This window comes from Leucoraja erinacea, chromosome 20 (assembly GCF_028641065.1).
Source record: "Leucoraja erinacea ecotype New England chromosome 20, Leri_hhj_1, whole genome shotgun sequence".
In the NCBI taxonomy this organism is placed as follows: Eukaryota; Metazoa; Chordata; class Chondrichthyes; order Rajiformes; family Rajidae; genus Leucoraja; species Leucoraja erinaceus.
The window spans coordinates 21,365,142-21,381,210 of NC_073396.1; the positions used below are offsets into that span (position 1 = coordinate 21,365,142).

The following is a 16,069-nucleotide window of genomic DNA, read 5'->3' on the forward strand; positions in this document are numbered from 1 at the left end:
ATAAATAAATGATGGGTCTTTGTCCCCAACATTATGGAGGGCACTGTATGTGGACTTGGTCTAGTTTAGTGATGGTGGGCCAAAGGGTCAGTTTCCACACTGAGTCCCCGACAACCAGCAATAACCAGGGACGATTTACAGAAGCCATTTAACCTACAAACCTACATTTCTTTGGAATGTGGGAAGAATCTGGAGCACCCGAGAAGCCCACAGTCACAGGGAGAACTTTAAAAACTCCATCAGTCAGCAACTCTAGCGCTACGCCATTTGTGCCCATATAAGGTAATATGATAAATGAATTGATAACTCTGTCATTGATTTGTTTTCAAAATATTTTATTTTGGCTTTGCAACTTATAAATGACAAAATTAAAGCATTTAATAAAAAACAAAATTAGAGCACGATATAACTTCCCCCCCCCCTACATAAGCTCCAATTTTAATCCTGAGTGGCCTAATTTTGGAGATTGTGAACCAGAGAGCACAGTAAGAACCCACACCTCGGTTGCTGTGCCTGGTTCACTGCTGCAGATTAAGCAGGAGCTGATGAATGCACTGAAACAGGGTGAGGTGGGGGCAATCAAACTGCTGATGTCCAATGTCCCAAATGCACTTCAGTACAGTATACACTTTTAAAATTATAGTTTTACTCAAAATAAACTGGTTTGTATTGATAGATTATTGCGCTTCATGGCTAAATTTACAATACATTCTTCAGTTTGACACCATTTTAATTCATACAATAACTTTGCATCAGAACATAATTGTCAGAGTGCTTCCCGAAACAGAATTTGAGGTCGTGGTATTTCAGATTTAATTCTTCTGCTGTAACAGGGATCATCTCGGGCAGGTGGACTTGTGTTCAAGCATTTCTGCATCCTCAAAGGAAGTGTGGTCAATAGATCATTGTGCGGAATAGATAATACCATCACGACAGGGAAGGAAATGAAAGAATCATCTGTGTTCCATTTAAAAACAAATCTGCTGAGTATTGTCAATGCCAGTTATGGAGTTACAGCCAACAGAACGAGACACTTCTAATTATATCTGTCAGTCTCCTAAAACATCAGAATACCTTTTGAAAGAAAGTTTTCACTCTTTAAGCTTACAGTCAATGTTAAATATCAATGTTAACCTCACCCACCCATTGTAAAACATGGAAATAACCGGACTTGGTTTTCCACCCTGACCATATAAGGTTTATTCCTCAGTGCTTAAAGGTGTACCCACATCATCATTTCTGTTCTAGAGCTTTTAGAAATGTGCAGCACAGAGCTTGCAGTACTCATCCAAGACACTCGTCTAATTTTCCTGATCTGTAGCATCTCCCCTCCACTGCAAAAAAAGGTTGACATTTCTTTAAACAGTTGGAGTTGCTCCAGCACTTTGTTTTGCTCAAGATTCTGGTGTATTGTGCCTCCATTTCTTTTCATATTGTTTCAAACATAGCAGTCAGTTCTGCTCATTAGAGCATTGCACCTTTAGAAAACGTTGTCTAGAGGCAGCAAGTAATAGTGTTAAGAAACTTACTTTCTTCCTTCAAAGGACTGGCTTCCTCGAGTAGTCTGGATGGTGATGTTGCACAAGATTTTTGGTTGTAAATATGCCTATACTGCACCATCCAATATTAAATCAGATTTAATCAAAAATAATAGGAATGTGAACCAGCCACATATTGACATTGTTCTAAAAGATTAAATCAAATGTATATGCAGATTTAAGTGTCTATAAACGCACCAACCCAAAAGAATTGCATTCACATTTAACTGGAATGATAGAAAGTGACAACTATTTTTAAATGTTGGGATATCTGCCCACTAATTAGTGCAGTTAATTACATATTTTTAAAGAATATGTTTTATATTTTACAGTTGTTAGTTTAAAGTGTAGAAAATGAAGAGTTGCATCACAACGATGCCAGGTTTTATTTGTTTTTCCCTAATTGTCCCTCTGACCCGTGTAATCTGTTAAATAAAATGATTTATAAACAAGGAACTGGGGATGCTGGTTTACAAAAAAACAAAATGCTGGAATAACTCAACTGGTCATGCAGCATCCGTGGAGAATATGGTGACGTTTTCTGTTCAGACCCCTATCTGAAATGTCCTATCCATGAGATGTTGCCTGACCCACTGAGTTACTCCAGCACTTTATGTCTTTGTTAGTAAACCAGTATTTGCAGTTCCTTGTGTCCAGAGTCCTGCCTACCCGTTCTCTGCCCCTACCTCACTAATCTCTTCAACTCCTCATTATCCCAAGGAATTGTCCCCTCCGCTTTCAAAACTGCTGCTGTCACACCAATCTTAAAGAAACCTGGTCTTGATCCCTCCTCTCTCATTAACTACCGCCCAATCTCAAACCTCCCCTTTCTTTCAAAAACCCTGGAGCGTATCGTTGCGTCGCAACTTCATTCCCACCTCCTTGCGTATAACCTACTTGAACCCCTCCAATCTGGCTTTCGCCCCATCCATAGCACAGAAACTGCTCTCCTCAAAGTCCTCAACGACCTCCTCACCTCTGCTGACACTGGTTCCTTAAACATCCTCATCGACCTGAGCGCAGCCTTCGATGCAGTGAACCATAACATCCTGCTCACCAGACAAGACCTCGGCGTTGAAGGATCTGCACTCAGCTGGCTCCGTTCCTACCTTTCCAACAGATCCCACTTCATCTCTCTCCACAACCACACCTCTGCTACAGCCACAGTCACTCAAGGCGTTCCCCAAGGCTCCGTACTCGGCCCCCTCCTCTTCATCATCTACATCCTCCCCCTTGGTCAGATACTCCGCCACTTCAACCTGGACTTCCACTGTTACGCCGATGACACCCAGATCTACCTCGGCACCAAATCCTCCCACAACCCCCCCCTTCTCCCATATCAACTCCTGTTTGTCAGCTATAAAAACCTGGATGCAACATAACTTCCTCAAACTCTAACAGCGATAAGACAGAATTCCTCCTCGTAGGGTCCAAAGCCACTCAGCAAAATCAATAACCCCACTCTCACCATCGACGACACCACTGTCTCCCCATCTCCCCAGGCCCGCAACTTTGGCGTTATCTTTGATTCCACCTTCTCCCTTGAGCCTCACATCCGCCATGTCATTAAAACCTCCTTCTTTCATCTCCGCAACATCACCAAACTCAGACCCTCTCTCACACCTCCCGCTGCTGAAAGACTCATCCATGCCTTCAGCTCCTCCTGACTGGACTATTGCAACTCACTTCTCCTTGGCATCAGCTCCACCTACATCAACCGACTCCAACTGGTCCAGAACGCAGCCGCCCGACTCATCACCCACACCAAATCCTGGCATCACATCACTCCAGTCCTCAAACAACTTCAGTGGCTTCCCATCTCCCACCGGATCACCTACAAAATCCTGGTCCTCACCTACAAAGCCCTCCACCATCTGCCCCCCCATATCTCACTGACCTCCTCTCCCCCTACCAACCCTCACGGTCCCTCAGATCCACATCAGCCAGTCTCCTCTCCATCCACAAGACCAACCTCCGCAGTTTTGGGGACAGAGCCTTCTCCAGGGCAGCTCCCAGGCTCTGGATCTCCCTCCCCCAACTGATCCGCAATTCCGTGTCCCTCACTATCTTCCAGTCCCGCCTCAAGACCCATCTCTTCACCTCTGCCTATCCTTAGCCCCACGTCCCCCTCCCTTTTCATCTGTGCATTAATTGCCTCATATTGTGTTTTGAATTGAATTCTGTCTTTACTTTGTGTACTAGTCATGTCTCTACTATTTATTTCATTCCCCTTACATGTTTTTCCTCTACCTGCTAAAATTTTGTAAGGTGTCCTTGAGACTCTTGAAAGGCGCCCATAAATAAAATTTATTATTATTATTATTATTTATTTAGCAGCTTTGCCATTGGATGAGCAATTTAAAAAAAACTAAAAAAAAACTAACTAATTATTGTCTTTTTTTTGGACAAATATGCAAATAATAGTATAATCAATCTTACAGACTTGATGAGATGAATGATCAGTCATTCCACTGAGCTGTGCCTGTAAATCCCAGACATTTGAGAAACTAAGGTCCATTGATATTTAAAGGAAACCCAAGAGCCTTCCATGTATTATTAACTACTGTGTTAGTGTGGTGTTGCAGAATAAGCAACGGAGCACCCCTGGGACACACATATTCAAGTTTTTGGATGAAAATCTGCTAAGAAGATTTCAGCATCTTGACAAACGCCACTTAAAAAATATTAGGAATATGTACCAGTCGCATATTGCCATTGTTCTAAATAATTGCATAGATTTCTATGGTGGTTTAAATAATATTTATACTTTGCTAAGTACATGGTTCAAAGGAAACTCCTGAAGCACTAAGGGTCAGGTGCTCTTCAACCTTGCCTGACCAGAGCTCTAACAAGCAAAATGGGATTATTAAACACTCCTGGAGATCTCCCGATTGCCAAAAGTCCCCAAATTCCCATACTGTCCTGGGCCTCCTATCTGAGTGAGGCCACACGTAAATTGGAGGAACAGCACCTCATGTTTTGCTTGGGCAGCTTACAACACAGCATTATGAATATTGATTTTTCTAATTTCAAGTAACCTTTACATTCCATCTCTCCCTGTCCCTCCCCCACCCTAATCATTCTGTTAGTTCCACTGTTTGCATCCATATATCTGTTTGTTATCACCTCTTCCACAGCCAACAATGGACCATTGTGGGCTCCACCTTTCCTTGGTTATCTGTTCTGAACCTTTTCATACATCTCATTTCCCTCTCCCCGGCCTGAAGAAGGGTCTTGACCCAAAATGTCACCTATTCCTTTTCTCCAGAGATTCTGAATGACCCCGCTGAGTTACTCCAGCATTTTGTATCTCCTGGATATATAATGCTGTGCTGTGGTGACACTGGAATGTCAGTAAAATGACGTGCAGAAAATTCTGACTTGTACTCTGAAAGAATCAGAGTACAATTACAAATCCCATCTTCCCAAACGTTGTATAAGAGTACTTTCAGCCAGATAAGTCACTTAGTCCTGTCATGGTTGGTGGTAGTAGATCAAGAGGCAGCACACACATATTTAGTTCAACATTAAATCATATTGATTAATCGAGTTCCTTTTTATAAAATATACTATCAATACAATAAATGTTATCTTCTGACAACAAGCATGATACACCTTTTATTGCATTTTCACTGGAGAGCAATGGATATTTAAATTATTGCTCATCTTGTCATGGACAAAAATGCTCCCCAATGAAGGGATATAATTTAATTCTAATACAGATTCTTTAGTAATGTAAAGCTAAATATTTAGAATTTGTTTCATCTCATCAATTTAACCACATCATATACAAAGCAAACACTTTGGTTCTTCACCAGTATCACTTCCACAAGAGTACGTTGTGCTTTTTTCCCCTCACTAATTTAACAAATTAGTTCTGAAGCAGGACATAGAACAGTGACGGGATTAATCTAATATTGCTTTCAACAGAATAATTCAGTGACAAATATGGCAAATTAACTGTTTATGCCAAATATCATGGATTAAAGCACAGGCTCGCTGTAGAGGTGAAAAGGATGATTACCAAAATTGGAGAAAAGAATACGAAATGGCAACAGGAAAATAATTTTTTTTAAAACCCACCAATTCGCAGCAAATCTAACATTCAAATATCAGACTGATATCGATCTCTTCCCTACATCCGAGTTGAATTTTTGGGTCAAATACTTCAAGTTGAAATACTTGTCATTTGGCTACAGTCGAGTAACCAATGGAAGGAACCGATTATTTGGTTAATATGCAAGTTGAATGCAAGTCAGAGACAACTGCACAGATTAGAAATAAAAACAGAAAATGTTTGGGACCATCAGCAGGTGAAGATGCGTGGGTGGAAAGAGAAGACGAGATTAATATTTCAAATCTGAGACTCCTCAACCTAACCTGAAACGTTCACCATTTCTTTCCACAGACGCCGCCTGGCCTGATGACAACAACTATTTGTTTTTATTATTTCATCTGCAGCTTTTAAAAATATATTTATTTTCATCAGCAGATTAAACTAGGCCTTGAGTTTGATGTGCACTTGGATCTCCAAGACTAAAGGAAATATTCTTGTGGTGAAGAGTGTGGGGGTTGAGATTTGGAAATGTTAGCCATAAAGCTTACTTCCAACACCAGCTGACAGCAACAAGTCTTGAATAACCAATGGCAGTGCAAGCCTTATGGAAAAGTGAACATCATAAGCAATAAATGCCAAACTCCATGGCAATGTTATACAAAAGTTGTACAGGTCATATATTCAAAATAGTGAAAGTTTAACCTCGATTTGCCACTGCTGGAAAAGACTGGAAGCGGAGGTGAAAATGTGTGAGCACTTCAAGAATTAGATGGATGAAGATTTTCTTTGATTGGTAAATTAAATAGGCAAGGGGCTTTTTGCATCTTATTCACCTCGAAAAATATCACTTCTGTATGTTAAGATTTAGAATTTACACATACAGGTCTCCTATTTCCCCTCCATTCCTGTGCTCATGAAGGCACTATTTAAAATTCTCTGAACAGCTACAGAAGTCACATTCAAATTAAATTGTTCCATTGGTCATCGCTGTATTTTGGTCCTAACGTACAACTGATGTTACATTCTGATATTTCCACATTTAGTGTTCATTTCTAAAGTACTGTCACTGGGCTCGGTAACATGAAGCAAAACACTCCAGAAGTTTAAGTGACATATACCAAAAGGGTAGGTGACAGAGAGTGGTAAAAAAAAGACTGAATACTCATTCTCCCCACAGAAAGGAAAACCCAACACATTTGGAGGGAATATGCCTGAAAGAGTGAATTGATATTAATCAGAGATGCTGGTGTGGATTGAAATGGCTTTTCTTTACTCCTTTTACACTTGCTCAGACTCACTGGAAATTTGGTATTTGCTACATCAGTCTAACTGACTACTATTACTCTAGTAGTCCAGCTGACTACTATTGTGCACCCTCATATTGTATGAAGTTGAAGCACAAATCACCTCTACATGCACAGATCACTTTAAACGAGGATCATCTCTATGGCACAACTTCAAAGATACTAACCCATTAAATATGCAGAATTTTCTTTAAATCACAATCTTTGGCTGATAAATCTGAAATGCACTTCAAATGGGTCTACTGCAGCATTTAAGTTTCAGGAAGCTAGCTGATTGGGCTACTATAGAGCTGTGCTTGTATTTGGAGCAGCAATGGAAGAAAATGGGCTATGGAGAAATGTAACTAGAATATATTGGGAGAAAGTGCAGCAGTCCAGCTACATCATAACAGAAAAAGATAGATTAAAGATTTTTGGCTGCAGTGTGGATCACTATCCATTTTGATTGGGGTTAGATGTTCAAAATGTTAAATTCAAGCCTGAAGTACAATGATCTACACAATATTAATCCAGCTTTTCCTGCTAGGCTCATCATCTGTCATCATCACATATACAAATTAAAATGCAAAACATTAAATAGAAGAGGGGAGGGAGAATATCCTCTGGCTTTTATGTCAAAAATGTAAATTAGTCCCATCACCTTTCAACCAACTCTTAATTAGGTTTAAATTAAAAGTTCTGGGGGGGGGGGGGGGGGGGAAGGTAGGAAATAAAGTGTTGTTAATGCAACAGTGAATAGGAAAGAAAGATTTAAAAAATATACATCCCTGAGAGAAAACAATTGAGTAGGTAGAGCTGATTGATGTATGTATGACTTCCATCGCCGATGCCAAAACAAAGTATGCTTTAGCCTATCACTAGTTTCAAAAACTATGAGCTAGTTGCTGCCTGAACACTCAAAGCTTGCACAAACAACCTTTGGAGTCTTATTCCTCAACAAACAGAACAATGAGTAATACATTTACAAGATTTTTTCAACAATAATATTTCATTAAACATTAAATGTCAAATGGAATAAATTTTCTGCTTAAATAGTGCACAAGCTGGTAGATGAAAATGTCTGATGCATCGGGATTTTGGAAGGCAACAGCATTTTCCAACAATGAATAAATCCTAAAAAAAACCTTTCTCCCTTCTAAACGTTTAGTGACAAGAGCAGCTGTAAATGCTGTATTCTTTCATAAATCATAGCTTCTGGTCCCACCATTATCTATATAAAATAGGAGTGTTTTTACAATTTGAAGAGCATAAATAACTGATATTATAAGGATAACTGTTGAGACAGTAGCTTGTGTGGAAGGCATGATTGTATATATAATGTCAATCTAGAATAGCATCTGCCGGTTTCCATTTCACATCTTGTACAGGAACTGCATTTGTTACCCGCGCACTAAATCACGGGTGCCGATCTGTCATTTGTTACTGTTGGTCGGAGTTTTACAGTTGCAAAAGGATTTCCTCCGCTGTAACAAAAGAGAAAGTATGAGTATAAACAAGGAACCGCAGAGGGTGTTTTACAAAAAAAGACTGCTGGAGTAACCCAGCGGCTCAGTCAGGCAGCAAGAATGAGCGTTTCCACCATCACCATGGAAGACCGCAAACATCCGCACAATACCATCAGGTGAGGACAAATTAATTGTATTTGGCCCCAATGTAAAATGACGCTATGTACCAAAAAAAGGGTTTTGCAAATATTAGGTGTCTGGATTTCAGTGCTATTATGTTATTTTTATGTCTACGTTTTTTGGCAGCTCCGTTCATGCAAGCAAAGGGAATTGCTCTGAAAGAGATATTCAGCAGAGAGTTTGCTCATATCATAGTGGATGCTTCTAGTTTTGTTTTATTCATTATATATGAGAAAATTCAAAGAGGTAGCAAAGCTTTTTCAAACTGTGTATGTTGTACGAAAACAAAGCTTAGCAGGAACTGTTTCAAAGCAGCAAACAATGTACAGCGGGAAACCACACTGATAACATGGCCAACAAAGCACTCCAACAGCTCTACGTTGTCCGAAGGTGGAGGAGATTATGCATGAAGATAGACACAAAGTGCTGGAGTAACTCAGCGGGTCAGGCAACATCTCTGGACAGAAAGGAAGGTTTCCTACCTGAAACGTCACCCATCCTTTCTTGCCAGAGATGCTGCCTGACTCTGAGTAACTCCAGCACTTTGTGTCTATCTTCGGTAAAAAACTGCATCTACAGTTCCTTCCTACACGGGAAATTCAGCATGTCCTTAATGATTCTTACCAACAGATGCACCACAGAAAACATCCCATCTGGATGCATCACTGCTTGATATGACAACTGGTCGATTCAAGAACACAAGAAACTGCAGAGACCAATGAAGGCTGCGGATCAGCCTCCACGCTATTCACTCCATCGAAAATTGTCACTGCCTTTGGAAAGCAGCTAACATAATCAAGGACCACTCCCACCCCAGTCATTCTCCCTTCCCCTGCTGGGCAGAGGATGCAAAAGCTTGAAAGCACGTTCCACCAGATTGAAGACTTTCGGTCCTGCTGTTATCAGAATCTTGAACAGTCCTCTCAAACATCAAGAATTATTTATCTGTCAATCTACCTCGCTGCAGCCCTTGCACTTTTAAAACATACTAAAAATGTTTTTTTTACAGTTGAAAAAAACTAACGCGCTCCTGACATGGCTGCTGCCAGAGCAGCGCCCCCTACACGATGTAGATGAATGACGGGTAACATTTTGTACTACTATATCATGACGCAAAGGAACTTTCCCATTAGAGAGAACCTAATACTTCCCTTGTCATTGACATTCAGCATATTTACCATTATCGATCCTTTACCATCAACCTCTTGGAGCCAAAAATACACCTGGAGCAGCCATATAAAAACTGGCTGCAAAAGCAAGTTAGAGGCGGGTTGTCCGGCAGTGACTGATTTGCCCCTCAGCACTTCAAACTTCGTCCACCATAATTCGAGTGCTATTTGGTTTATTACTATTGTCACATGTACCAAGATACAGTGGACAAACTTTGTTTTGCATTACATTTAGGCAGATTATACCTCTGGTATAATCAAGGTAATGCAAAAGAAAAAAAATATGATGTAGCATGTGGCGTTACAGCTAGAGAGGGTGCGGATTTTTTTTTAATGTAAAATTGTAAATTGTCCTGAGTGTGTAAGATAGTGCTAGTGGACGGGGTGATTGGTGGTCAGTACTGACATGGTGGGCTGAAGGGCCTGTTTCCGCACTGTATCTCTAAAGTAAAGTCTAAAGTCTGTGTTGGTTTGTTATATTGAGAGGTCCTGTAGTAATAAACAATAAAGCTATTTAAAAATACTTCTGTTATTTCCATGGGGGTTATACCCACTCTGCTTTCTTCCTGTTCAGTTATGTTGTGAAACAGGCTTGATTAGTTCAGTTCAAAGCAATGTTGGCACTGCATTTAACAGGTTAGTTAGAGCAAATCAAAATACACATTCAACACCCAGCAGGCCAGGCAGCATGCATGGAAAGAGAAATAGAACATTTCAAGTTGAATATCACTCAAAAGAACTAGAAAAGAGTAAAAGTTAGTTTTAAGTTGCAGAAAAGGTGGGGGAGGTCAAAGGGTTGGGATGGCTAGGTCAAAGGGGCTATTTAACAAGGGGGATGTGGGCCAAACGCAGGCAAATGGGACTAGCTTACATGAGGTATCTTGGTTGGCATTCACAAATTGGGCCAAAAGGCCAGTTTCTGTGTTGTATGATTCTGTCTCTCTCTATCTTGTTAGATTTTGGCTAGGGTTGGTTTGGAGAGTGCAGGAACTAGGCAGAAAGGAGTGTGGGAACCGATGCCTTCAGATAGAATGGAGCACAGTAAACATCACCTGGTGAGCCAGATGCCAATCGTCAGGGAATTTCTGGGTGGTCAGCTAGCAGATATTTTAATGCACTGCATAAAGTAATCACTCATTCTATATTTGTTTTCTCCAAAGAAGGGACACAGTGAATATCAAATGCTGCTGATTCAGTCTGCAGCGACAATCCCAAGCTTTTTGTTGCCTGTCGCTAACTCTCCATCCCATTCCCACTTTGACCCACACCTTTGATCTGTTGTAACAAAGCCCAAAGCAAGCTTGAGGACAGAACCTCATTGTCTGTCTGGGCACATACCAGTCATAATACCGAATTCTCCATTTCAACCATCATTCTCTCTGCAACGTAAAAGTTCTTTTGATCTGAAACTTTAGTTAAAATTTTTTATTTTGAATCTTTGACTCTAATGCTTCCTGACCTGCCAGCATTGTGGCTTTGTGGTATATTTCTAGCATTTGATTTTCCTAATATGCTATTGTTGAGCACACGCTACTGGGAAGATTATGAAGTTGTAGCAATATCTCTTACCTGAGGAAAGGTGGCTTCATAGTGCCATTCACTTCTGAACTCTGAAAGAAGGAAATGTAAATTTCATAATGCACAGGTAATAAAATATATTAAAATATCTAAGCTTAACTACATTAAATTTACCATTCAGGGTTTTCTGATCGTAATGCATTGTAGACATTGTACTGTGTTTATTCAGTAGAATCAATTTCAAAGTATATGTAGGCCATTCAGTACCAAGGTGAGAATACTTTCTGACTACAGTGAATTAATGGATTCAGAGTATATGCTAGACAAGGACTGACTTTAAAAAAACATTAACCAGAAAATGGCTGAATAGTCTAATTTCTGTTCCTAACTCAAATACATGGACTATGATCCTGTCAGGCAACCTTTGCTAAATTCCAACAAATGGTAAAATTATAGATCTTTCCATAAATTTATGTCCAGTTAAAAATATAATTATAATTTGACCATCTTTGCCAGTGGTGGGGAAACTCTGATCTTAACCTACAGATAACTTTGATTTAACAATGGTTAATCACCAGGAAGCCCTCATATGTCAGCCATTTAGATGAAAATACATTGACCTGAAACATCAACTCTTGTTTCTCTCTATCACGAGCCGACAGACCTGCTGACTGTAGCCATTTCCATTTTTATTTCACATTTTCAGCATCTGCACTTTTTGCTTTTCTAATCTAACAGAGCAGTGATAAGTAAAGTCAGATATAATTTAGAGGACATGCAATACATTTCTGTTACTCGTCCAGGTTTTTTCTTCCTTACTTTTCAAAAGTAGTATAAAACACTGCTTGAATGGATCCGCAATACATATTCTAAAGCTGACAAATCGGTTGGTGGTGATGGATGGGGCTAATTTACAGATTGGGAGATATTAGAATTTAGCATTTTTGGGTTGGAACTTTTTCTCCACGACTGAACCCAAGTGATAATCAGTATTTTTTTTAAAGTATAGAATATTTTAAAAATGAACAAAATTAACACGTTCAAATTTAAAAACTTTTATTTTATTTGGACACTACATTTATCGGTGAAAGGGGATCAAGTTCCTTCCTGTCGCTTAAGAGGCTTAATGTTCCTGTCATGCAATACAAACCACAATCACACGATGGCAGTATTTAGTCAGAAAATTGGCACAGAGATCAGCTGTTCCCAATAAACCGATTCTCTAAACTTTATTTTAGAGATACAGCGCGGAAACAGGCCCATCGACCCACTGAGTCCGCACCGACCAGCGATCACCCCGTACACTAATACTAACCCACGCACACTAGGGACAATTTTACAACTTGCCAAAGCCAATTAACCTCCAAACCTGTACGTCTTTGGAGTATGTGAGGAAACCAGAGTACCTGGAGAAAACCCAAGCGGTCACAGGGAGAACGTACAAACTACGTACAGACAGCACCCGTAGTCAGGATCAAACCCAGGAATCTGGCGCTGTCAGACCACAACTGTACCGCTACGCCACCCAATTCCTTAACTGTGAAATTTGATGTAGGGTCTCGACCCGAAGTGCCACCTATTCCTTTTCTCCAGAGATGCTGCCTGACCCGCTGAGTCACTCCAGCATTTTGTGTCTATCTTTCTTAACTATGAAATGTGGATACAAGGAACTGTAGATGCTGATTTATAAAAAAATTGTCCTTAACTATAAAACCATTTTTTTTTTTTTAAATGGTAGCATACTCGTAAGTTCCACCTTTCCACACCAATCTTAAAAAAAAAAACCAAGTGCAGCAAAAAAGAGAGAAAGAAAAACACCAACACGAGAGAGAAACTAGCAGGCAATAGATCTAAAAAACAAATAAAAAATAAAGTTTACCCTGAACAAAAACGGAAAAAGGATCTAGTTGTTATGGTCCACATTGACACTAACAACACAAGCAGAACTGGGAAGGATATTTTGCAGAGGGATTACGAGTGGCTTGGGGCAAAATTGAAAAGCAGAACCATGAAGGTCATTACATAGCCACGTGCAAATTGGCTGAGGGTAAATAAGATTACAGAAGTTATGGCTCAATGGTTGGTGTGAGGGAAGTGATTTCTGGCTCATGAGGTACTGAGGGAGGATGAATAGAGCTGCACTGCTGGGATGAGTTTTATTTACACTGTGCTGAGAGTAATGTTATGGGAAATCGCATAACCAAGATCATAGACATAACTTCAAACTAACTGGGTAGAACGGTTCAAGTAATGGGAAGTTTATGGAATTAAAAACTAATTAAGTAATGAAGAGGCGAGTTAAAATCAAAGGGCAGAAAGTATGCAGCAGAAATGATATCCAAATAACTTTAAATTGTTAAAGTCAAAGCTCAAGATTCTTTATCTGAATACACTCAGCATTTGTAACAAGACAAATGAAGTAACAGCACTAACAGAGATAAGTATAGGAGTCGGGACGTCACATTAGAGTTGTTTAAGCCGTTGGCAGGAGCAAATTTGAAGTCCTGTGTGCACTCCAGGCGATCTTGCTACAGGAAGAATGTCATTAACTGGAAATGGTGCAAAAGAAGACTTGATGTTACCAAAGTTTTAAGGTTTGAGTTACAAGGATAGGCAAGGACTTAGCCTTTTTTCCTCTGGAACGTAGGAGGCTGAGGGGTGACCTTATAGATGTATACAAAATCACGAGATAAAGTGAATTACCCAGATAAGGTCCTTTACCCAGAGTAGGCGAATCTAAAATCAGAGGACATAGGATTAAGGTGAGAGGGGAAAGGTTTAAAAGGAATCTGAGGGTCAACTGTTTCCACACAGAGGGTGGTACGCTTATGGAATGTGCTGCCAGAGAAAGTGGTAGAAGCAGGTACAATTACAACATTTAAAAGATACTTGAACAGGTATATGGATAGGAAAGGGTTCGGGATAGGGGCCAGTTCAGGCAAGTGGGACTAGCTCAGTCAGGCAACTTGTTCGGCATGGACGAGTTGGGCTGAAGGGCTTGTTTCATGCTGTACATGAATTTTACGTATCTATATGTTAGATAGCTATTACAGGAATACAGTTGTGGGGTGACCAGAACTGGGAACTCAATATTCCAGATTTTTCAATGTTCCAATAGGCAACAACAGAAAGGAGGTGGGTGGCATTGTTAACTAAGGACGGAATTAGTGAAGAGGTGAGTTATGATATAGATGCAGTGAATTGTTATGTGGAATCAGAGGAGTGTAAATAAAGGATAGCAGGTAAAGGCAGACTGGTGGGGGTGGTCTATTGCCCCCCAATGTGTTGCCTCATAATAGGTAGAAGTATAAATGGCATGTCAGAAGGGAACAGCAATTAACACAAGCAATTTTAATCTGCATATTAATTGGATTTATCTAACAATCAATTGCACCAGGTCTGTTTTTAGAGCAACAGTGTATATTGTACTCTGGAACAGGCTATTTTAGAGTTTGTCATGTGCAATGAGGTAGGATTAATGAGAGAGTTTGTAGTAATGTTTCTATGGGAGAAGTGATCCTATGAGAGAAATAAATATATATTGTTTGAGGGTGAATACCTTGGGTCCAACTCTAGTGTCCTCAACTTAAAGGCAATTACAAAGGTATGGAGAAAGAGCTATCTAAAATATATTGGGGGTGAAAAGCAAAGGTGAGCAGTGGTAGATAGTTCATAATGCTCACCGGCAATTCATCCAAACCAGAAAGAGGGATTCAATTGGAAAGATGGCAAAAGATTAAATAAAAAATTAAAGCAAACAATAATAAAAGTTATTGGACTGGGAATAATTCAGGAAAAGCTGTTAATATGGAGGACAAAATGATTAAGTGTAAATTGACATGATATCAAAACAAGCAGCAAGACATATAGATATATAAAGATGAAGAGGATGGTTTAGATAAGTGTGGAATTCCTTAAGGGAGCGATTTTGGAATCAATAGCAGGAGCAAAGACTAGGCAGATAACTTAAGTGGAGGAGTACAGAGGAGATTCATCAGAATTATTTCTAGGATGAAGCTTTTCAGCAACAAGGAGAGTGTAGAAAGGCTGAGTATGTTTTCTGTGGCATGGAGGGGATAAGGGGCCATCGAATTGAGGTACACTTATGGTGAAAAGTGAAGAGGGAGATTGAAACCTGGAACCTGCCCAAGGAGATGGAAGAGGCAAGTTCTCTCAACATTTAACAATATTTAAATGAGGATGTGAAACAGCATGGCATAGAACGGCAGGCGGCCGAAAGGTAAAATTTAGTACATGGGGATTTGTAGGGTCTGCTTTTGTCCTTGTCAGTACATGGCCGACATGATGACCTTCCAGCATAACTGGTCAGCTGAGACAGGAAAGTTGTTTGCCTGAAATTGCTGAATTCATTGTTGAGAGCTGAGGGCTGTCTGATGGAACAAAATACTTTCCCTCGGGCTTTTGTTGTGATTTGGTTGAACAATGCAAGAGATGAAATGCAGGTCTCAGTAGAACTAGGAGGAGGAATTAAAGTAACATGGAAACCAGTGTGAATGGGTGATCGATGGTCAGCATGGTGGGCTGAAGGACCTGTTTCCATGCTGCATCTCTAAGCTCTAACATGAAACAGGAAGTTCAAGATCACCCCTGAAGACTAAAAGCAAGCATTCTTCAATGCAGTTAACTGATCTGTGTTTGCTTTCTCCGCTGTGGAGAACAGAAGAGAGCACAATAAATTGTATGTGCAAATGAATTGAAATGCTGATTAATTGGGAAAATGTCCAAGATTTGGAACAGTGGGAAGGTGTTGCATCTCTTACGGTTGCATGGGAAGGGGAGTGACTGTTCATGGAGATAACAGAATGAACCAAGGAGTTAAGGGGAAATAACAATTCAG

General features: G+C 40.1%; 1 protein-coding gene across 2 annotated transcripts in view; it reads right to left on the reverse strand.

The window, feature by feature from the left end:
- Positions 1-316: 316 nt before the first annotated feature.
- baiap2l1a (BAR/IMD domain containing adaptor protein 2 like 1a) overlaps positions 317-16,069 on the reverse strand; it is a 95,177-nt gene continuing 79,424 nt past the window's right edge. The window contains exons 13-14 of one of the 2 annotated variants that reach the window (XM_055651619.1): positions 11,263-11,303; positions 317-1,074 (exon numbers count right to left, since the gene is read on the reverse strand). In XM_055651619.1, coding sequence (XP_055507594.1) covers positions 1,050-1,074; positions 11,263-11,303 — 66 coding nt within the window. In that variant the 3' untranslated portion in view covers positions 317-1,049. Of the gene's footprint in view, positions 1,075-5,053; positions 8,363-11,262; positions 11,304-16,069 lie in introns of those variants that run through there. The other variant, XM_055651618.1, reaches the window with a different exon arrangement.